General features: G+C 36.2%; 2 protein-coding genes across 2 annotated transcripts in view; one reads left to right on the forward strand and one right to left on the reverse strand.

The window, feature by feature from the left end:
* Positions 1 to 10,293, forward strand: part of mbo (Nuclear pore complex protein Nup88) — a 53,544-nt gene extending 43,251 nt beyond the window's left edge. Inside the window, exons 13-15 of the mRNA XM_090114649.1 lie at positions 3,406 to 3,562; positions 9,196 to 9,284; positions 9,846 to 10,293. Coding sequence (XP_089970775.1) covers positions 3,406 to 3,562; positions 9,196 to 9,284; positions 9,846 to 9,912 — 313 coding nt within the window. The 3' untranslated portion in view covers positions 9,913 to 10,293. The remainder of the gene's footprint in view (positions 1 to 3,405; positions 3,563 to 9,195; positions 9,285 to 9,845) is intronic.
* Positions 10,294 to 11,865: 1,572 nt separating this feature from the next.
* Positions 11,866 to 22,945, reverse strand: CBP (sarcoplasmic calcium-binding protein). The gene is made up of 6 exons (XM_090114325.1): positions 22,680 to 22,945; positions 16,431 to 16,610; positions 15,859 to 16,020; positions 13,073 to 13,213; positions 12,535 to 12,654; positions 11,866 to 12,103 (listed from the first exon to the last, which is right to left on the reverse strand). Exons 1-6 carry the CDS (start codon positions 22,776 to 22,778, stop codon positions 11,993 to 11,995), a joined length of 813 nt encoding a protein of 270 aa, XP_089970451.1. The 5' UTR covers positions 22,779 to 22,945; the 3' UTR covers positions 11,866 to 11,992.
* Positions 22,946 to 24,734: the final 1,789 nt, after the last annotated feature.

A 24,734-nucleotide genomic window follows, 5' to 3' on the forward strand; every position in this document is an offset into this window, starting at 1 on the left:
ACCTGTAAATAAATTTTTGGAAAATCCTAGCTGAATTCTACTCACTAGATTAGTGAGATTGTCAAGACAAGATTTAGTTTTTCGAAAGCCCGTTGTCTCCTCATGAAATAGATTTTTACCTTCAACTAACCATTCTAACCTATTCCTCAACATAGAATGTAAAATCTTACTAAAGCAGGACATAAGAGAAATTGGTCTTAGCGCTGAAACTGAAGAGGGATCGCGACCGACTTTAGGAATGGGAATAACATAAATTTCTCGCCATTGATAAGGAACGAAACTGAGTGTGAAAAATAAATTATATAACTCTAGTAAGATTATTAATGCATTTTCTGGTAGGTGTTTAATCATTGAATATGATATCTGATCGTCTCCGGGTGCAGTATCTTTATTTTTAATGCATCTTTTAAGTTCATTAAGTGAAAAGGATGATTCTATCTTTATATTCTTCGAGGAAAAAATTGGATTCTTTGAACATACAAAATCTGGTGACAAGTTATGCAGAAGATCATTGGCTAACCCTTCGTCTACATGAGACTTGGACATTTTATGGCCTTTCAACCACCTCATCTTACGCCATAGCTCATTTACAGAAGTAGTTTCGTCAAGTGAGGAACAAAACTTGGAAAATGCTTCATTTCTGGCCTGTCTAATTAATCTTTGGGCAATACTAATACGTTCCTTTAATTTATTCAAATTAGCAGGAATTGGATTTTTTCTAAATAAAGTAAGAGCCAGACGTCTTTCTGCAACTACCTTTGAGAGATTAGGACTCCAATAAGGCTTAGGAATAAAACGTTTTGTGGGGTCATGACTAATTTTATAAAAAGGAATATGAGCATCAGCGGCTCCATCAATAATGCTAAGAAATAGGTCATAACTTTTTTGCGGTTCATCTTCAATTATATGGAAATTTGAAATGTTATGTTCAATATATTTACGGTATTCTATCCAGTCTGCTTTTTTATAATTTCTTTTTTTAATATAACTCGGCGATGTATTCGTGTATGAAATATTAATTTTGACTATCAAGTGATCGCTACCTAGTGATTCATTCGTCACATTCCAATCTAAATGCATTATTATATCTGACGATACAATTGAAATATCCGGTGAAGATTCCTGTAACCTTCCGTTAACATATTTTATTCGCGTAGGTCGTCCATCATTAAGCGACACAAAATTACTTTCTATCAAAGAGTCAAAAATATTGTTACCCCTCGGATCTGTCTTACATGACCAACTTACATGGTGACCATTAAAATCACCCAGTATAATAGTTTTTTGACTACAAATAGAAAACAATTCATCCCAATCATGTTGAGAAGTTCGTATTGACGGAGAGCAATAAACGGAGATTATGTACTCGATATATTTACAATTGAAAATTTTGATAGCTACTACTTCAATGTTTGAGTTAGACAGTTGTACTGGCAGTAATTGGGCTCTGATAGAATTGTGAGTTATAATGGCTACACCTCCATACGAATCTTCTCGATCATGACGGAATATATTAAAACCACTTATCTTAAACATAATATCGTTATTCAGCCACGTTTCACACACAGCTGCTATGTGAATTTTTTCCGTACTTAATAACAGGTCAAGTTCTGTACGCTTAGCTCTTATACTTTGTGCATTCCATTGAATAATATTTATTTTGTTTATACCCATAATGAGCTAAACATATTTTTAAAAGGCAAACTACGTATATACTGTCCTACTACAGATGTCAACCACTCAATACATATTGTCACTCCTTGGATAATTTTGTTTTTCAAATCTACTTCCGAGTTAGTTACTAACGCATATAATTTTGTCAGTAATTGTCTATAATTTAACGTAGATCTGATTCTCTCTCTTCTCTCTTTTTTTTCCTTTCTGGATTGCTCTTCGTTTTCCGATTCACCGTCTTCATCATTATTTATTGCTTCTGAGTCTGAAGACACATCCCAATTAAATACTTCATCCTGGCTTAGTTTCTTTCTCTTACTCTTCTCTTTTTTACGAGTCTGTTCCACGGGTTGAGGTACGTTCCGTTGATGTAGATTGACACTGGATCGTTTGGGAGTGCGTGCCACGCTTGCGTAAGTAGTTGAGTTAGTATCCTGAGATTGTGTGGCCTCAGATATGGACGCAGCTATCTGATTGGGTAATGCCGATATTGGGGGCATCAATTGTTCATCATTTAGTGGAGCAGGTTCAGGAGGAACATATACTTGCAACGCCTTTCTGTAAGAACAGTTGAACTCGGCCATTATAGCCCTCAGTCGTTTCTCCTTCAAGAACACCCCGCACGATCTGTCCATAGATATATGGTTCCTCGTACAGTTGACACACCTAAAAGCAGTAGTTTCACAGTTCCCATGGTTCTTACCGCACTTGGGACACACTATTTTCTTATTTGGACAGGCACGTAGAACGTGCCCAAATCTCCAGCACTTAGAACATTGAGTAACTGGAAATACGTATGGATCCACATTTATTTTCATCCCATAGATGTATACATATGCTGGTAATGATGAACCCTTAAATCCCAAGCGGACCGATTCACTCTCTTCCCATCCATTACCAGTATTATTTCTTCGTTTTAATCGTTTGACTGAAATAATATCACTGCTGCTCGAGATAATGTCTAATATATCCTTCTCGCTCAAATCGGCTTCAACGTTCTTAATTACACCATAAGATACTACAACCTCTAGCGGCTTTTGAAACCTCCAACCAAGCTCCTGCAGAGACTTACAATTGATTAGTTCTTCCGCACTTTCAGACTTTTCAAACTGAATAAATATTTTATAAGGGTTAATATACTTAATGCGGCTCACACTACTGATGTTGTTCTCTTCTAACAATTTAGCAAATGAAAACTGCTTAGGCAGCTTTTCGGTACTATTTATGTACAGATCAACTTTTTGGGCTAACCTCTTTCCATTTCTACCTACGGTAACCCACATCTCCTCTTCATCAACTTCCCGAGCTCTTTTATTTGGCCGTGAACTAGCCTCTTCCACTTCATTTGAATTGTCCATATCGTTTTGCTGAATCATATTTTCTAATAAACAATTCTCGGAATTCTCCACATTTTGTTGAATTAAAATGTTAGTATGGTCTATATTCTCGACAATTATGTCTTCCTCCATAGTAAATAAGGTGCATTATCGAATGCATCCATTTGATAACGCACGAACCGTTCGAGCGGAACGAAACGTCTTATTCACCAGTTAAACAGTAAATACACTCGATAAACACGTTTGTTGCGAACCGTGGCTCTCAGCGAACTACATTTATCTTGTGTTGTCTCATTGCTACACTTTTTGTGTTGTTTCGCTACTGCACTAATCGTGTCTTGTTAATCATTTGTTGTTTCATTTCTACTCGTATAATTTCTCTATATGATTCCAGGTGTTCATCAGTGATCCGCCATTTGCGTTCGCACAGCAGCAGCAGCCCGCAAGAGCGGGAAATGCTGCAACAGCTTGAAAGCTACCGCCAACGAGCTGCACAAATGCTGGCAACAAGCCGCACGCTCAGAGACCACGCTGATACCTACCAGCAGACGGTATGTGCAGCATCACCATGTATATGTGTAGCAGCACAAAAGATGAAAGACGAGAGATGCAGCAGAAGTATAGGTAATGCAGCAGAAGCACAGGTGATGCAGCAGAAGCACAGATAATTCAGCAGAAGCACAAGAAATGCACCAGAAGCACGAAAAATGCAGCAGAAGCACAGGAAATGCACCAGGAGCTCGAGAAATGCAACAGAAGCACAGGTAATGCACCAGGAGCTCGAGAAATGCAGCAGAAGCACAGGTAATGCACCAGGAGCTTGAGAAATGCAGCAGAAGCACAGGTAATGCACCAGGAGCTCGAGAAATGCAGCAGAAGCTCGAGAAATGCAACAGAAGCACAGGTAATGCACCAGGGGCACAAGAAATGCAGCAGAAACACGAGAAATGCAGCAGATGCACAGGTAATGCACCAGGAGCTCGAGAAATGCAGCAAAAGCTCGAGAAATGCAACAGAAGCACAGGTAATGCACCAGGAGCTCGAGAAATGCAGCAGAAGCTCGAGAAATGCAACAGAAGCACAGGTAATGCAACAGGGGCACATGAAATGCAGCAGAAGCACGAGAAATGCAGCAGATGCACAGGTAATGCACCAGGAGCTCGAGAAATGCAGCAGAAGCACAGGTAATGCACCAGGAGCTCGAGAAATGCAGCAGAAGCACAGGTAATGCACCAGGAGCTCGAGAAATGCAGCAGAAGCACAGGTAATGCACCAGGAGTTCGAGAAATGCAGCAGAAGCACAGGTAATGCACCAGGAGCTCGAGAAATGCAGCAGAAGCATAGGTAATGCACCAGGAGCTCGAGAAATGCAGCAGAAGCTCGAGAAATGCAACAGAAGCACAGGTAATGCACCAGGGGCACAAGAAATGCAGCAGAAGCACGAGAAATGCAGCAGATGCACAGGTAATGCACCAGGAGCTCGAGAAATGCAGCAAAAGCTCGAGAAATGCAACAGAAGCACAGGTAATGCACCAGGAGCTCGAGAAATGCAGCAGAAGCTCAAGAAATGCAACAGAAGCACGAGAAATGCAGCAGATGCACAGGTAATGCACCAGGAGCTCGAGAAATGCAGCAGTAGCACAGGTAATGCACCAGGAGCTCGAGAAATGCAGCAGAAGCACAGGTAATGCACCAGGGCCTCGAGAAATGCAGCAGAAGCATAGGTAATGCACCAGAAGCTTGAGAAATGAAGCAGAAGCACAGGTAATGCACCAGGAGCTCGAGAAATGCAGCAAAAGCACAGGTAATGCACCAGGACCTCGAGAAATGCAGCAGAAGCACAGGTAATGCACCAGGAGCTCGAGAAATGCAGCAGAAGCTCGAGAAATGCAGCAGAAGCTCGAGAAATGCAACAGAAGCACAGGTAATGCACCAGGGGCACAAGAAATGCAGCAGAAGCACGAGAAATGCAGCAGATGCACAGGTAATGCACTAGAAGCTCGAGAAATGCAGCAAAAGCTCGAGAAATGCAACAGAAGCACAGGTAATGCACCAGGAGCTCGAGAAATGCAGCAGAAGCTCGAGAAATGCAACAGAAGCACGAGAAATGCAGCAGATGCACAGGTAATGCACCAGGAGCTCGAGAAATGCAGCAGAAGCACAGGTAATGCACCAGGAGCTCGAGAAATGCAGCAGAAGCATAGGTAATGCACCAGGAGCTCGAGAAATGCAGCAGAAGCTCGAGAAATGCAACAGAAGCACAGGTAATGCACCAGGGGCACAAGAAATGCAGCAGAAGCACGAGAAATGCAGCAGATGCACAGGTAATGCACCAGGGGCACAAGAAATGCAGCAGAAGCACGAGAAATGCAGCAGATGCACAGGTAATGCATTAGGAGCTTGAGAAATGTAGCAGAAGCTCGAGAAATGCAACAGAAGCACAGGTTATGCACCAGGGGCACAAGAAATGCAGCAGAAGCACGAGAAATGCAGCAGATGCACAGGTAATGCACCAGGAGCTCGAGAAATGCAGCAAAAGCTCGAGAAATGCAACAGAAGCACAGGTAATGCACCAGGAGCTCGAGAAATGCAACAGAAGCACAGGTAATGCACCAGGGGCACAAGAAATGCAGCAGAAGCACGAGAAATGCAGCAGATGCACAGGTAATGCACCAGGAGCTCGAGAAATGCAGCAGAAGCACAGGTAATGCACCAGGAGCTCGAGAAATGCAGCAGAAGCACAGGTAATGCACCAGGAGCTCGAGAAATGCAGCAGAAGCACAGGTAATGCACCAGGAGCTCGATAAATGCAGCAGAAGCACAGGTAATGCACCAGGAGCTCGAGAAATGCAGCAGAAGCTCGAGAAATGCACCAGGAGCTCGAGAAATGCAGCAGAAGCATAGGTAATGCACCCAGGAGCTCGAGAAATGCAGCAGAAGCACAGGTAATGCACCAGGACCTCGAGAAATGCAGCAGAAGCACAGGTAATGCACCAGGAGCTCGAGAAATGCAGCAGAAGCACAGGTAATGCACCAGGAGCTCGATAAATGCAGCAGAAGCACAGGTAATGCACCAGGAGCTCGAGAAATGCAGCAGAAGCACATGTAATGCACCAGGAGCTCGAGAAATGCAGCAGAAGCACAGGTTATGCAGCAGAAGCACGAGAAATGGAGCAGAAGCACGAGAAATGCAGCAGAAACAGGTAATGCACCAGGAGCACAAGAAATGCAGCAGAAGCACAGGTAATGCACCAGGAGCTCGAGAAATGCAGCAGAAGCACAGGTAATGCACCAGGAGCTCGAGAAATGCAGCAGAAGCACAGGTAATGCACCAGGAGCTCGAGAAATTCAGCAGAAGCTCAGGTAATGCACCAGGAGCTCGAGAAATGCAGCAGAAGCTCGAGAAATGCAACAGAAGCACAGGTAATGCACCAGGGGCACAAGAAATGCAGCAGAAGCACGAGAAATGCAGCAGATGCACAGGTAATGCACCAGAAGCTCGAGAAATGCAGCAAAAGCTCGAGAAATGCAACAGAAGCACAGGTAATGCACCAGGAGCTCGAGAAATGCAGCAGAAGCTCGAGAAATGCAACAGAAGCACGAGAAATGCAGCAGATGCACAGGTAATGCCACCAGGAGCTCGAGAAATGCAGCAGAAGCACAGGTAATGCACCAGGAGCTCGAGAAATGCAGCAGAAGCACAGGTAATGCACCAGGAGCTCGAGAAATGCAGCAGAAGCACAGGTAATGCACCAGGACCTCGAGAAATGCAGCAGAAGCACAGGTAATGCACCAGGAGCTCGAGAAATGCAGCAGAAGCACAGGTAATGCACCAGGAGCTCGAGAAATGCAGCAGAAGCACAGGTAATGCACCAGGAGCTCGAGAAATGCAGCAGAAGCACATGTAATGCACCAGGAGCTCGAGAAATGCAGCAGAAGCACAGGTAATGCAGCAGAAGCACGAGAAATGGAGCAGAAGCACGAGAAATGCAGCAGAAACACAGGTAATGCACCAGGAGCACAAGAAATGCAGCAGAAGCACAGTTAATGCACCAGGAGCTCGAGAAATGCAGCAGAAGCACAGGTAATGCAGCAGAAGCACGAGAAATGGAGCAGAAGCACAGGTAATGCAGCAGAAGCACGAGAAATTGAGCAGAAGCACGAGAAATGCAGCAGAAACACAGGTAATGCACACCAGGAGCACAAGAAATGCAGCAGAAGCACAGGTAAAGCACAGGTAATGCACCAGGAGCTCGAGAAATGCAGCAGAAGCACAGGTAATGCAGCAGAAGCACGAGAAAAGGAGCAGAAGCTCGAGAAATGCAGCAGAAGCACAGGTAATGCACCAGGAGCTCGAGAAATGCAGCAGAAGCACATGTAATGCAGCAGGAGCTCGAGAAATGCAGCAGAAGCACGAGAAATGCAGCAGAAGCACAGGTAATGCACCAGGAGCACAAGAAATGCAGCAGGAGCACAGGTAATGCAGCAGCAGCACAAGATATGCAGCAGAAGCACGAGAAATACAGCAGAAGTACAAGAAATGCAGCAGAAGCACAAGAAATGCAGCAGAAGCACGAGAAATGCAGCAGAAGCACAGGTAACACCAAGAGCACAGGTAATGCCACCACTAGCACAAGAAATGCCACCAGCAGCACAAGAAATGCAGCAGAAGTACGAGCAATGCAGCAGAAGCACGAGAAATGGAGCAGAAGCACGAGAAATGCAGCAGAAACACAGGTAATGCACCAGGAGCACAAGAAATGCAGCAGAAGCACAGTTAATGCACCAGGAGCTCGAGAAATGCAGCAGAAGCACAGGTAATGCAGCAGAAGCACGAGAAATGGAGCAGAAGCACAGGTAATGCAGCAGAAGCACGAGAAATTGAGCAGAAGCACGAGAAATGCAGCAGAAACACAGGTAATGCACACCAGGAGCACAAGAAATGCAGCAGAAGCACAGGTAAAGCACAGGTAATGCACCAGGAGCTCGAGAAATGCAGCAGAAGCACAGGTAATGCAGCAGAAGCACGAGAAAAGGAGCAGAAGCTCGAGAAATGCAGCAGAAGCACAGGTAATGCACCAGGAGCTCGAGAAATGCAGCAGAAGCACATGTAATGCAGCAGGAGCTCGAGAAATGCAGCAGAAGCACGAGAAGTGCAGCAGAAGCACAGGTAATGCACCAGGAGCACAAGAAATGCAGCAGGAGCACAGGTAATGCAGCAGCAGCACAAGATATGCAGCAGAAGCACGAGAAATACAGCAGAAGTACAAGAAATGCAGCAGAAGCACAAGAAATGCAGCAGAAGCACGAGAAATGCAGCAGAAGCACAGGTAACACCAAGAGCACAGGTAATGCCACCACTAGCACAAGAAATGCCACCAGCAGCACAAGAAATGCAGCAGAAGTACGAGCAATGCAGCAGAAGCACGAGAAATGCTGCAGCTGGAAGCTGGAACTATGAAGATATATTGATATATTGATCAATAGATTTGTCAGGGGCTTACGATTAGATGCACTTTAAGTATCGGCAAATTTAATAGTCAAATGTTTCGAAATCTCATTATTATCCACATTGAAAGGCTTTAAGATAAAAGTGTGTACTTATACGTTTGGGGTGCCCCAAGCTTCGCACTTGGGACCTTTGCTCTTCCTTACTTACATTAACGGTATATGTGATTATTTCTAATAACTTAATAATCTAAAAAACTGTAAATGCTTTGTATAAAACAATAAATACAACCCGACGATTAATTTCCATCCTAAAAAGACACTCTAGATACTTTACGAAGTCTAAAATAGATAGGTTAATATGTTTTTAAAAAGGTTTTTAGAAAATTGCGTATTAATTCACTAAACCAACTGACTAATGAACCTTATTTTAACTTAATGTAACATCTAAAAATACCATGTTTAACATAAATAAAGAATTATGAATTACTAGCTTACCGCCCGCGGCCTCGCCCGCCTTGTCTAAAACCTAATAAATTATATAGTAAAACCTTCCTCTTGAACCACTCTATCTATTAAAAAAAATTGCATCAAAATCCGTTGCGTAGTTTTAAAGATTTAAGCATACAAAGGGACATAGGGACAGAGAAAGTGACTTTGTTTTATACTATGTAGTGATTATGAAATAAAAATGAACACTTTTATTAATTTGTATTTGTTAATTTGTATGTTTTAGCTAAAAGAATGGCGCGAAGACTATAAGAAGAAGGACATAGCTCTTGGCAAGTCGCACAGTGACACAATCTCATCCATTTTGCAACAGCAGTATGTATTATATTATTAATTAACATTCTTGGATTAAAAGTATCATTTATGTTTTATAATTTACTATCTGTGTTACTTATATCATCAAAATATGTGCTATTTTTTATGTGTATTCTAAACATTCAAATCTTTGTATTCGAAAATCACGGTATTTTTTTCTCTATTTACCAAAAAAAAGTTAGCAAAAATCTTATCTAAACTTTATGATACAGATTTTTTTTTTCTTCCTATTTGTTCAACATTTATGACTTTTAAAAACTTCTCCATGATATCCTATCCTACTAATATTATAAATGCGAAAGTTTGTGAGGATGTTTGTGTGTGTTTGTTACTTTTTCACGCATATACCACTGAACCGATTACAATGAAATTTAGCACACATATGGAGGTTATGGATTAACACAAAGGATAGGTTTATCCCGGAAATCCCACGGGAACGGGAACTATGCGGGTTTTTTCTTTGAAAACGCGGGCGAAGCCGCGGGCGTAAAGCTAGTATTGTATAATTTGTAAATTCAAGACCTATTGTAGTCAATTTATTAAACACTATTATATTTTCAGGACAAACCAGATTTCTACAATTATCGAAGAAACCAAACTATTGAAGGACCAGCTCGGAGTAGTGTAATATTAAGTTTATAAGTATTTACTAAAATTTGTATGTAAGTTTGTCAGAATGTCATAAATTATAGTATTGTTAAAACTTTAAAAATCAGTAGACTCAGGTCGTAGTTTTTTCTTTTTCTTATGTATAACTTGACATTGCTAAATATTTTTTTGCTGAGAATAATATCTGTTTTTTTTTGCGAAGATTAAACTTTCTTTTTTTTCCTAAATCTTTTTCTTTAACTAAGATTTATTATAGATGTGTATTGAAAACTTTACAAATTAATTACTTTTGACTAGAGACTTAGAGAGCCTTTTTTAGTTTTAAGCACGTAATGTAAGGACTTGTGTATTTGTTGAGTTTTGTAATTTGTATTGAGATTGGAATAAATGGTATTTTTGATATTTGTCTTTATTTTTCAAACCTCATCCTAATAAATGCTGCTTATATGAAAAACAATGATTAGGCTAGCTCCTCACAGCTGCAATCTGAATTCAGAGTCTTAATTTTTTGCCAAGTCAATTATAGTCCTTTCCACCTAAGATGATTTCTGTGACACATCGATTTTTGACACGTGTAGAGATGTCTTTACTGAAATCGTATCAATTGTTTCCGATAATCGATAATATTTTTTATGGAAATGAAATCGATTTGAATTAAGTACCAAAATTAGTTTTTTCGGCATTTCGCCAACAATTAACCAAGGAAACTTAGCAAACAACAGCAACAAAAAGTCAACAATAACAATTAGTAACAATAACAGAATACCACGTAAAGTATCAATATAAAAATGCAACTTGTATACAAGGCTGACGCACTCGTACAGACGATTGACTCGATTGACAAACGATCACAAGATGGGCACCGATTATATGATTTTCCAACTCTATGATTTTTCAACGATCCATTTCATGTACACGAATTGCGTAGGTATTATATTATTAAATATTATATGTACTAAAATTATTTTGGCGTTTTAAACATAAAATACGTAATTCGGAACACGATGAAGTGTCACAGGAATCATCATAGGTGAAAAGGACTATAGCGTACCTCATACATTTCTTAAAAACTCAGTATAATCAATAATATTAATAGATAGAAGGAAAAATTTATACTTATTTCATTACAACTACAAGCATTAGCTTGTTACGAACAATACATAAACTTGTTACAAACAATGACTCTTTGCATTCATATAATTAATTCAGAATGGCCCGAATATCATACAATATTACCATGCTCCATACACATTAAAATTTTACAGTTTCTGTATTTCTCAGATTAATCACTGAATCATACTGACTAGCATTCTGAATTCTGGAACTGAAAAATTCGATTGTGAATTTAGTACACACAGTACACACATTTTCTATACAATTCTATGAGCGAATACATATTAAAATTAAAAGAACGCTTCATTTATGCTGCAAAAATAAATTCATTTGCATAATCTGACATGTAGTAATGAGTTACACATTTCTATGTACTTAAAAACTTTAACGTTAACTTTAACTCATCTTTAATGCTTGACTGATTAGAATTCTCGTTTGTCATATCGCTTCTCGTGTTTGTAGTGACCTATTTATTCCTTTCTGTGTTTGTCACAACGCGTTGTGTTTTCATTAGAGCCATAACACGAATTTAACGGTGTGAATATTTTACTATGGCCAGTGCTATGTAAAACTATGTTATAACGATTCAAAAGCTCTTCTAGAAGAAGTATAAATGAATAAATAAATGTTACATTTTGGACCACAACGCTTTGTAAGATATTTATTCGCTCATGAGCGTTTTCGGCCTTTAAGCTTGACACATTATATTCTGGATAGTTACTATTTTACTCGGAAACGGCTTGAAATGTTAGCATAAATTAAGAAATTTTACTAATTAAAAATCTCATAAATTATTCATGATAATTCATGAATTATTGCCTGAATGGTGATCGTGAATGAAGGATGAATAAAAAACAAATAATTTTTTAAAATTTTATTGAGATTCGCCTTATCTTTTTAATACATTGCATAACTATTTACTTAATTCTAAAATCGTCACTGATTACTTATATTTTCTATATATAATATTTATTAATAAAAACATATTAAACATCAATCAATGGTCCCCAAAACATTTTGGAAACTCTAGTCTCGTCCTCTGTGTAAAAGAAATCTTTGCCAAGATTCACAAATTCCTTCAATGATAATTTTCCATCCTGAAATAAAAGAAAACATTATATTATTAATTATTATTTATAACAAAATTTCCATAGGAATGATATTTTTAATGGATATTTTTTTGTTATCCTTTTTACAGCAGTGAAACATTTTGTTCATGAGGAAAATAAATTATGATTTTCCTATTTATGTAAATTATTGCAAAAATTCCTATAGATGGCGCTATTATTTTAATTTCACTTGACTACGCGAGAGAAGTTGGTATAGTAGATGAGTTTTTCCTTTTAATACTGTTCCTGATCCTTATGAAAACATCAGAATAAAAAGTAGCGCAACTCCTTGTTATATGGCCTATCTGTCAGTGAAACTCACGTCAAAATCGGTGCAGCCATTCCAGAGATCGAATCTATTAATATTACAAACAGAAACTCGATATTAAATGTTGATAAATCGATTTTTGCTAACTTACTCCATTAATATCGATAACTGCGAACGCGATGGCCGCGTGTTCGTTGCTCAGGCCGAGACATTTGTAGAACAGTTTGAATTCGTTCACTGAAATGTAACCCGACTTGTCTTTGTCTACCGCCTGGAAAGAAAAGGTATTTTGTGAAATATTCTCTTAAAAAAACATTATATAGATGTTAAACATTAGGAAACGTAAGTAACTAGTAATTATATGTTTCAATTGTGAAAAAATATTTAATAAATTTGGTTAAAAACGTGTCAATATGATTATTGGATTTGTTTTTAAAATTATGATAGTAGGGACTGTTTTTTTTTAAATAAAGTTCCTAGAATATGTTAATAAGTTTTTGTCCATTTTAAAAATTTTATATAAAAAATTCAGTATATTTACATAACTATATATATGTACTTTAAGAATTTTTTATTCACAAAGAATATTTTTTTTTTTTGTCAAAAAGAAACGGTGTTGTGGTCTTATTAACAAAATACTTTTTTTTTTCTATTATATATTTTTCATGAATCCTTAAACAAATTATTACCTTAAACAAATACGGCAGCCACTTATGAGCCCTCTTTTTGAGCGATTTATCATTGAGCACGTGATGCATGTCATCCAAGTATTGTTCGACTGTGACGTAGTTGTACGGGTCTATCGCACCCCACTGTTCTTCCCATGTTAGCTAAAAGTAGTGAAAAAGTGTTAAAAATATACGATTTTGCATTGTACGGATCTATCGCACCCCATTGTTCCTCCCATGTTAGCTAAAAGTTGTGAAAAAATGTTAAAAATATACGATTTTGCTTTGTACGGGTCTATTGCACCCCATTGTTCCTCCCATGTTAGCTAAAAGTAGTGAAAAAGTGTTAAAAATATACGATTTTGCTTTGTACGGGTCTATCGCACCCTACTGTTGTTCCCATGTTAGCTGAAGTTTAAAAAGGTTAATATTTTTTTGCTCAAAAAAACAATAAGAGAAAATACGTAATAACTAATATAATGAGACAAAATGTAAAAAAATTTTTGTTAAAAATTGGTAACATTTCGAGAATATTTTTTAAACAAAAGCTTTTATGTTGATCAGCCAAAGCTTGAGTTCGATTCTTGCGATATTTTGCAATAAATATAATTTAATGCTATAAATATGAAAAAAAAATATTCTATTTCTGAGACTTCGGCTGAAATAGCTACTTTCAATTTTTAATTAAAATTACTCGACAGACTAAGTGCTATATCAGAGAACCTAGGCATACACAATACACATAATATTATATTTTACTATGTATAATAATAATAATAATAAGGGCGTAGGGATGTGACGACCCCATCGCCCACGGTTGGGATATCTATTGTCTACGTGATAATAGATATTCCACCCGTGCAATCAGTCAACCCGCAGGACACCTTGTGGCGGGGTGTCGGGGAGTAGTGACCCCGCGGGAACCGAGTGCTCCCGGGGGAGGCCCCTGTCTTCATCTCCGGCTCGCCTTCACCGGCCGGTCGGAGTGAAGCCTGACGAGGACAGGACCCCCGCCTCTGGCTTGCCTTAACCGGCCGGCCAGAGTGGAGTCGCGAGAGCTTTTAGCTCGAAGGGTGGATGCGAAGCGTAAGTGGCGAGTGGGCACGTGATGCTGGACCCTCAGGGAGCGCGTGATCGTCGTTTAAAGTCCAGGGACGCCTCTCCACCCTTAGCTGCTCACGACATGTTGCCCTCTTGTTGCTAAGTTACAGCGACTTTTTAGAGGGCCCATCTGTGAGAGGGCGAGTCACCGTCTGCCAATATATTTTTACAAACTTTGTTGTAGAAAGGCAGACGCCATAGTTCCTATAGACCCAGTAACCTGTCCACATAGCACCCCTTTCCATAGTCCAGTTATTTCTTTCCATTTCCTGTAATAGTCCTACATCGGCCGCGGACTGCCCAGGGCTGTATCTCTATATAGTGCAGTCATGGGCAGGCTGCGGCTGGTGTCCCATAACACATTAAAACTCTCAAAAGGGCCTCTGCGTGTTGGATCCGTGTCCCCACGTAAGCCTTCCAAAAGACCGGGTACCGTCCTTCTGGTGGTACCCGAGTATTATGGAGATGAGAAACATAATAATAATAAAGCCTTCTTTATTCCATAACTCAAATTTTTACATTTCAAATGGTGTTAGTATTATTAGTAAGTATTTATTATTATGCTAGTTAGTAAGTGTTAGTTTTATGGTATATTTAGTTGAGGTATGGATCTCGTTTGAGTAAAGGCCTCCTCCATTTTCTTCCAAAGATTTCTGTCTTTTCCCTTATAAATCCAATTTTTCCCCGCGACCCCTATAAAATCATCAGACCACCTTTTGAATGGACGTCCAACATTCCTTTTGCCCCATACTGGTCCCTTCCATCTGGTAGTAAGCAGTGTCCACCTTTTGTCAGTGTAGCGCGAAATGTGACCTGCCCATTGCCACTTAAACTTCAAGGCGTGGGTAAGTGCATCTAAAATTTTTGTTTTTTGGCGTATTGTTGTGTTACTTATTTTGTTCCCAATGTTTATATTTAAGATACTTCTCTCCATTGCCCTTTGTGTTGTATTTATTCTTTGCTTAACTTTATTGGTGTAGGTCCATGTTTGACAACCATACAGTAGACTAGGCAAGATACATGTATCCATTACCGTTTTCTTCATCTTCATACTGTAGTTTCCTTTTAGTATTTCTTTATGTGACCAAAACTTTTTCCATGCAATATTTATTCTTCTTTCTACCTCTTCTTCGTTATTGTTTCTATTGAATGATATTTGTTTTCCTAAATATATGTAATTATTGACGTATTCTATTGTGCCTCCATTTATGTTGATAGGTATTTTAATGCTATTGGTAATGATTTTTGTCTTACTTCTATTCAACTGTAAGCCTACTTTGCCACTTTCTTTATCAAGCTCCCGGAGCATTTCTTGTAATTGTTTAGCTGTTTCAGAGAATAATATGATGTCGTCTGCAAACCTGAGATGCGTCAAGCGTCGTCCATCAATATTAATACCATATTTTGCCCACTGTAAGTTAGAAAATATACTTTCCAGCACAGCTATGAAAAGTTTAGGCGACAAAGGATCGCCTTGTCTAACTCCCCTTTCTATTCTAATAGGATCACCTCTTCTTTCTAGTTTTACCTTACTGGTACTGTTGGAGTAGATGCATTTTATAATGTTAATGTATTTGTCTTCCACGTTTGATGTCCTTAGTGCGTTCCATATTGAATTGTGGATATATTTTACTATGTATACAAAGCTTTAAATAAAAAAAAAACTGTGCCTTATAAATTATAAAAAGTAATTTAAAAAATCTCACCTTAATAATAGCAGTGAATTCCTTCGCCTGCTCCTCATCCAAGTTCCCCAAAGACTTGAATCTCTCAGAAAACAGGATAAAATCGTTAAAAGAGATCAAACCATCTTTATCTAAATCGAGAATGTTATGCACTGTACGCATTTTGCGGCGCCAAAACTCCGACTAGAAAATACATGGAAAATTGAGTAATTTATTTTGAAGTTTTTGTAAGAAGTTAGGGGCGTTTGTTTTAAAGTTGTTAAAATGGTTAGGACAAAGTGGCATTTGTTTTAAATTCAGTAAAAATGGCATGGAGTTCGTGGTGTTTCTTTTAGAGTCAACAAGAATGAAGAAGACTTATAAATATTATATCGCGAGGAGCTATCGATAAAACGCTCGAATAAGAATGGAAATTATTTTTTTTTAATCTGTAAATAGTGTGAGAAATTAATGATTTTTCTTTTAAAGTCGCTTTCATTTGTGGCAAATAAATAGCATTTCTTTTATTTCAAAGTCACTTAAAATCATGAGAAATAATTCACATTTCTTTTAAAGTAAAGTTGTTGGGTTTTACAACACAATAAATATCTCACCCTATCAATCCCAGTGCATTCAGTATCAGAATCGGAATCACTATCACTGTCCACTTTCCTCCGATCCTCTCGGCCATGCTGCTTGCTGTACTTGCGGAGCCCGAGCCTCTCCGCGAACTGTACATCCGTTTCAGTTTGCAGGTAACATACCGTACCGGTGCAGGTTGGTGTGTGGATTTGCTGTGGAAAAGATTATTATTGAATTAAATAAAAAGGGAAAAGCTTTGATTAAAAAATATTTATATCTTCTAGCTGCGCTTCGCGGTTTCACCCGTGTAACTCCGCTCTTGTTGGTCTTAGCGTAATGATATATAGATAATAGCCTATAGCACAGACTAATAATAATATATGTACTACGATAGCCTTCCTCGATAAATGGGCAATTATAATTTATAACACCGAAAGAATTTTTCAAATCGGACCAGTAAGTTCCTGAGATTAGAGCGTTCAAGCAAACAAACAAACTCTTCAGCTTTATAATATTAGTATAGATTTTGACAAAAACTAATCCTTCAAATGAGGGTCCAACTAGACGGCAAATTTCCGGTTGGACTTTTAAAGTGAAACTTTTATTACATCGTCTCAAACTTTTTGGTCTGTGTAGCGCATGTCGCGTGTATCGCGGCTGCCGAGTAGGTATGTATACCTACTCGGCAGCCGACCGACACGCGACATGCGCTACACAAAGCAGTGTTCGGAACCGTTCGAACAGTTTCACTTTTACCGTGGTTTCATAAAACCACACAACATTTTTTAGTTTTTTTAAATTTTGTCAAAATCGATTCACGTAGTTAGTCGAAAGTTTTGAGGTCCAACCCAAAAAGGAAAAAAAACAGTCGAATTAAGTATATAAGATTTTTTTGTGCTACACATATATAAACTTCATAGTTGAATTGGTTGTTGGTTGAGTATGTTTCTTTATTTAACTTGCCGTCAATAATTCTAAATGCATCATTTTTTAATTATGACTTATGAGGAAAGTAGCTGCTATCAATTATCAAGTATTATGACTTGACTAGCTCTTAAGCTACAATTATGTTTTAACCTAACTTTAATAAAAGTAATTCAATTCTTTGTAAAATATACTTTGCTATTCAAATAATATTATCATTGTTACTATCTACATCAAATCTATCTCTCAAACCGCACAAACATAACGCAATACCGGCTTAGCCAACTATGATAAATGAGTGATCGTCCGACACAAATACATTTTGAATAATTATGAAATTAATGGCCTTGTATGTTATTTCACGAAACATAAAATGTCATAAAATAGGTACATGATGTATTTTAAACTAGATATGTCTCGTATGTATTCGCTCGCATGGGGCCTAGTATGTTATGTAGAAACCCTATGTATTTTATTATACATATTATTTGTGTGCTATGTAAATAATAAAAAATTTGTGTTCAGTCATTCTAGCATGATTCGGTTGCAAACAAGAATTAAATAGTATATTTATAAGATAAATAAACATGTAAATAAATTAAAAAACGGAAATGAATCAAGATTTACATTCTTAATTCTTAAATGGCCACCCAAATTTAAAAACAAGCAAAGGATTGCCCTAATATAGACTTTGTTTTATACTACATAGTATAAACCAAAGTCGCTTTGTCTGTCCCTATGTCCCTATGTATGCTTAAATCTTATCCCTATATATGAATTTAATACTCTTGACTACTTATTTTACATTGGCATGTCATTGATAAAAATTAGAAAAATTTACGAATAAAACGAATTCCATAACGAGTCGGGAATATTTAGTATTTTTTTTTCATTGGTGGCCTATTTATTTCTATCTATCTATATTTTTATCAATAGGGGTGTCACAATGTTGTTTATCAGCACGCTTACACCATACCACGTGGGTAATGTAGGACAAAATGTGTGGTGTCGGTAACCCTACGTTAGTGTGAAGGGACCTTGCGTAACGGTCGTTCAACCCAAGTTCAACCCATTAGCATAGACAAAACATAGGCCCATAGAACTAATAGGATGTGTTTGGCAATTTTGTCTGTGGTTACAAGTTTTAAATTACATGACATGATACGTTATAATTTTGAATATATTATCAAGATGATACTCAAGTATTAAGTTTGTATTATTTTTTTTATATTTTTGTTTTTCCTGTAAGTATATTCACTGTTCAAGGTCTTTCGAAACGAATCTAAATAGTTTTACAAGCTTTCACTGCATCAAATGTTTTTTAACATATAAGCAAATACCTAATACCTACCTAAATATCGTACCTACCTAACATTGTGACATACAAATAAGACCTTTATCCTATTTATGTAGGTACATAAGTAAATGAAGGTAAATGCAAGTCAAACACAAAAAGTTAAGTTTTCAATAAATATCAAAATAAGGAGTTTAAAGCCATACAGACACTTCAATTTTATTTATACGTATAGATTGACAATGCACACTGCATTACAAAGGATCGACGACCCATTTTTTGCAAATTGGCCTTGAAGTGAGGGGACACAATCAATGTTTATTGCTTTTAAACGAGACAGTCTGGAATCGAGTATTGGGATTTGGGGTCGAATATTGCAAAGATAATAAATTAGTAAAAACAAATAATTTGCATAACTACTTAAGTAGTTATTTATGTATGTATGTATTATGTATTATATTTCAACAACTTTCATGGCAATAGTTTCAATGCCAAATCATTTTGCTAAAATATTTGATTTAAAAAAAGCAAAAATGATAAGGAAAATCGTATCAATTATTTGTAGTTAAGAATACCTACATAATTGATAATAATATATGAACTGATTACCAAATATGACAATATTATTTTTTGTTGATCATGTTATATAATATAATTGACCTTTATATGAAATTAATAAATAATATCTGCATTTCAAATCTCCTTTGGCAAGGTTAATAAATAAAAATAAAATTGTATCCGCTATACCTAGTCGTTATTTAATAATATTTTTTTTTAATAATAATCGGGATTCGGGAAATATTAATTAGGATAGGATATTAGTATTTCTTAGTGTAGAATATCTATAGGTACCTACGTCCATAAAAAGTTTTAATATCTTATCTTATATATAAAAATGAATCGCAAAATGTGTTGGTAAGCGCATAACTCGGCAACGGCTGAACCGATTTCGATAATTCTTTTTTTATTATATTCCTTGAAGTACGAGGATGGTTCTTATGTAGAGAAAACGTAAATATTATGTACCACGGGCGAAGCCGGGGCGGACCGCTAGTCTTCTTGTCTTCTTATATATAAAAATGAATCGCAAAATGTGTTGGTAAGCGCATAACTCGAGAACGGCTGAACCGATTTCGATAATTCTTTTTTTATTATATTCCTTGAAGTACAAGGATGGTTTTTATGTAGAGAAAACGTAAATATGTACCACGGGCGAAGCCGGGGCGGACCGCTAGTTACTTATATAAGTATGTTACGAAATGTGGGTAATTATAGATCAGGATTCCTGAACCAATCTAGAATAGCTTGCATGTCCAAATAATTAATTCCATTTAGATCGTGACATTTTAAACTATTTTCTTGTTAGGTAACACTAATTATAAAAATTGAAGCTATTTTTTTTTAAGTTTTATTATGTACCTAAGTATTTATGTATTAAGTCTCCCGTTATTATTGCTAGATATATTTTATTCTAAATATGTATTTGATATTTTTAAAAGCTTATCAATTATTTAAGTTATGTGTTTTGGAACTTGGTAATGAGTAAGTGATTTGTAACTTGTAAGTACCAAAGCAAGTGTTTCACTATTCACGTACCTATCAAAAAACTTTGTGTCGGCACAGATAAAGACTGTACTAGTGTCAGTCTGTACTTCGTAGCTCTAGAACGGCTAAACTAATTTTAATGCGGTTGTTCTAAATAACAGTTAAAATTGCTACAGAAGCATGTCTTATATTTTTGTTATTTTTAATACATATTGTTATACATTTAAATAAGGAAGGGCTAACTTAACCTTGGTAAGGTATAGAGTACATGAACTATACAATATGTTTACGAAGTACGGCCTTGTTTTTTTACATTATAATATTGATATGATTATTTACGGCCTATTGTTTTTATGAAGGTTATATTTTGTAAATAAGTCATTTGTATTATAGTAGTAAATAACAATATTCAAATTGTTTGTTGACAAACATTTCCTTACAAAGTTTTGCTGTCAAATAAGTTTTAATTAAGAATTTAAATAAAAATTAAAATAGTTATTAGTGTTTCTTCATTCGAAAACTAACAAAAGTTGGTGAAGCCGTTTCCAAGGTGTTTGGAATTTGGATACAATTAATATACACGAACAAAAAATATTAATAAGTAAATCCAATAATATTTATCAATTAATATTTATCAATTAATTATTATTAATTATCAGTCAATGTGCAGGCGACCTAACCCAACATATTTCTTATGTAGGTAGGTATTTTTACTTTTTAGAACAAGAGCTACAAATAGCTTACAACCCTATGGGGTAATTTTTATAGATCACTAGCTGTATAAGTGTATACCCCGCGGCCGCGGTTTCACCCGCATTGCCCCGCATCTAACTTTGAAATAATTTTTCAAAATTGGACAAGTAGTTCCTGAGATTAGCGCGTTCAAACAAACAAACTCTTCAACTTTATAATATTAGTATACTTAGATAAAAATAGTTTAGTCAAAGAAGCAGATTCGCAAAAAATATTTTTTTGTAATCTAATTTTATAATGTAGGTTAAAAAAAATAGCTTTATGACCATAATTTGTTAATTCTTATCAATGTTTGTTTATTTTTCGCTTCTAGTCAATTTATTTTTTAAAACAATTATGATGTTTTTGCAAAATAACGCTTAATGTGAACGTAATAGATATTGGAATCGTACAAATAAATATCACCGTCTGATAAGGGGTTATCAACATAACTACTTACATTATACAGAAATCGTTATATATATTATATTATACGATGAATATTGACCTTATTGTTGTTTTTATTTTTATCTTAAACTTAACCTAACACATTCTTTTAAAGATTAATCGTGCTACAAATTCTTCAATTTACGTAACTACCAAAGCAAAATACCTACATTATCATTTGTCTTTGTCTTATAGTTTTGGAAACTATGATTCTGACAAATCTCTCGGTAAGTAAATAGATTGACTGAAAAAAATATCGGTTTAAATTATTATCTACGTAAAAAATAGTAATTGAACGATACCTTATTGGAGTTATAGACTGGCCTTTTGTTAGATAATATAATACTATGGACTCCATGGTTAGATAATCGTAAAATTGCGGCATATCGTCGTAGGTACCTATCTACAAAAATTTTTACGCGCCCTTTCTTCATAGGGCTGTAGATTAAAAATTAAAAAAAATATATTTAAGTACCATAAACTTAGTTACCATAGATAAAAAAATGTCAAATAATTATTTAAACCCTTTTCTATTTATTAGCTAGTTCAATAAAGAAACGAATCTTCAATGGCGGCCAAAGCTGACTTTGACAGATGGTAGGATCATCAAAAAAGAAAATAAAAATAACGTAAATTGATAATTATTTTATTAATTATTTCAAATTGTTTGTTGACAAACTTTTTTGTTATTGTATTTGTGTATTTATATGAATTATCATATTTACGTATAGGGAATGTAATAAAATCCCCATAATACTTGTAATAAGCCCATAAAACTGAACAACTTTTCCCAAAGAACATATTTTGTCAAATTCCAAGAAAACATTATTTACTTTCGCAAATGCATAATTGTCATTGTAAATTTATGATAAAAACTATTATAGGGAAAATCAAATACATTTTAGTGATTTTATTTTTCCATTTTTTTTTTGCATACCGTACGGCCGTGTGTGAGCGAGAGGGAATGATAAGCGCCGCCATTGAAGATTCGTTTCTTTAAGGAACTGACTAATATATTATATCACTGTTGGTGATTATTAAGAAAAAAAATATTTAAATTCGTTACTTTGAACTTCAATCGAACGTACTCATGTTTTTGTATTAGTCCTAGAAATACATAAACGGTAGAAATGTCTATATAAAATATAAATTATTTTATTTTATTCTTAACTTTAATTTAGCAGCCCTATTCCTGAATCCTGCTAGCTAGTGCGAGAAGTAGAAAAACGTGTTTCAAAGAGATACTACTCGTTTATCAACTTACCAACCACCATAATTAATTATTCAAGTACAGTTTTTATATTATTATGAATATTAATATAAATATATTTTAACTCACCTTAATATGACTAGATACACTCGTAGACAAAATAGCTGCAGTCCTTTCTAAATTAAATGCACCAACACGCATTGCAAGCCTCGATAACGAGAAAGCCATCTTGAAAGCACTATAGCATTTACCGCTTTTATTTTATAATATTTTTATTCTGTGCCTAAAACGAAATGCCACAAAATTAAAAAAAAATAATGAAAAAAAAAACACCAAACACAGTTCACGCATAAACGTATTTTGAATTTAGAACGCGCGCTCCACCAGTTTTATTAACATTAGCGCGGGAGGGGCATTGGCTGCTAAGCGTACTGCATGCGGCCAGGCAGCAACCATTTATTTCAATAAAAAAAATCATTTATGCTATTATGACCCTTATGTCACATAGAAATGCTTGAACTTAAAAAAAAACTAGCAAGAAATATACTTATTTAGAAGCTTTGTTGCACCGGCGCGGGCGCGGGCGTCTAGTTTTAATCATTGAATTTTGAACTTTATGTCTATGTATTGCAGTATCAGTGCGCTTAGGACATTATGGACATGAGACAAATTTTAGAGTGATTTCTGATAATGATGGAGAGTATAGTTTGTAGGCGTTGTAGGCGACGCGACGTGGTCAGTAACATCACGTAGCTGTAGTATTTGCAATTAGGTTAATGTATAGATTAATTAGTAACAGTTTGGATAGTGATAATGCATCCTTGATTTGTATTTTTTCCTTATTAACTTGAAGAAATCAAACATGTTTGTATTCACGTAGGCATTAGGCGTCAATAGGCGTCAATGCGTTAGTTTAAATGATGTTGATAAACAATTTTTTTGCTAGCAGCTCAAGTGATGTAAGATACTGTAGGGTGCGTGGTTAAATTTTACCTGTTAAGCAGGTATGGGACTTTGGTGTCCATAAAATGAACTACAATAGAATTAAGATGAAATACAGTACTCAGGTTTAGGGTCTAAAAAACATATTTTCTTAAGGATTGTTAGTCTATAATTAAATTATGTATTTGGTTGCCTGTTTTATAATAAATTTTGCCTCTAACCATCTCTAACGGAATATCTGTAAGGGACTTTTTGTCTTACAGTAATATAAATATTCATGTAGAAAATAACTGTCTAGTTACGATTATTTGCTACATACTTCATTATATTTTTAATTTTTATAAAAAGCTTGAGAAATTTTCGCCTGTCGGTTCAGCTAATAATATATTATATAGGTACAATATATTAGGTAAGTTGTTTACCATTTACAATTACAAAGTTACGAGGGCGTGAAATAACAAACAAAATAAGATAAACAATTTAATTCATTCATACAAAATGAGATTTAAAATAACCACTTCCTAAATATAATTTATGATAACATTTTATACATATAAATTATTCTAAATGCCCGAAGCATTCAAAGAACCTATAATTAAGGCGAGTAGTCGGAAAAACTGTTATCCGAAAAAACATTTACGTTGTTTTATTCATTAACAATTTTAAAGTATGTGTAAAAAAATATTATAGGGTGGTTTAGATTTTAAGCGATTTAATAAAATATTTTTTGATTCAACAAAATAAATGTAAAATACTTGACTACATACTATAAAACGATGTCGCTTTTCACTTTCTGCCTATGTATTCTTAGATCTTAGCTTTTAGAAGCTCCGACTACATATCCAAACAGTTAATATGGAAATATCCAAATAAGCGACGTTGCCAAACCGTCACCAAGCGTGCGCGTCGTCTGGGCCGGCGCAGATATGGTGGAGCCATAGAAATCTAAATAATAAGACACTAGAAGTCGTCTGCACGCGTGACCTTGTCGCCACTCAGGTGACTCTCATGCCACCAGTGCGTTTGTCGATGTTCAGTTGCTCTCGAGACGAGCGTGTGAAAACCTGGTGTGTTTCAACAATTCCAATTACGAAAATTCTTCCACAAGTTGTAATTATACTAATATAGGAATACCGAATAACATTACATCGGTAAATATTTTTTATAGAAATAATGCCGTTTGTATTTCTCATTTTTCATTTGTATTTTTCTGAGCAAAAAGAATCAAAACATCTCATTTAC

The sequence above is a fragment of the Colias eurytheme genome, chromosome 21 (genome assembly GCF_061535395.1).
Source record: "Colias eurytheme isolate Ceu_HAF_F1 chromosome 21, ilColEury1 Martin Lab GWU primary, whole genome shotgun sequence".
NCBI classification, from domain to species: Eukaryota; Metazoa; Arthropoda; class Insecta; order Lepidoptera; family Pieridae; genus Colias; species Colias eurytheme.

Excerpts from the sequence above, each read along its gene's own strand:
- CBP (XM_090114325.1), bottom strand. The coding sequence starts at position 22,778 with ATGGCTTTCTCGTTATCGAGGCTTGCAATGCGTGTTGGTGCATTTAAT. Across the intron at positions 13,214-15,858 it reads AATTCACTGCTATTATTAAG|CTAACATGGGAAGAACAGTG; the intron begins GTGAGATTTTTT and ends CACTACTTTTAG. Across the intron at positions 12,104-12,534 it reads CAGTTATCGATATTAATGGA|GATGGAAAATTATCATTGAA; the intron begins GTAAGTTAGCAA and ends CTTTTATTTCAG.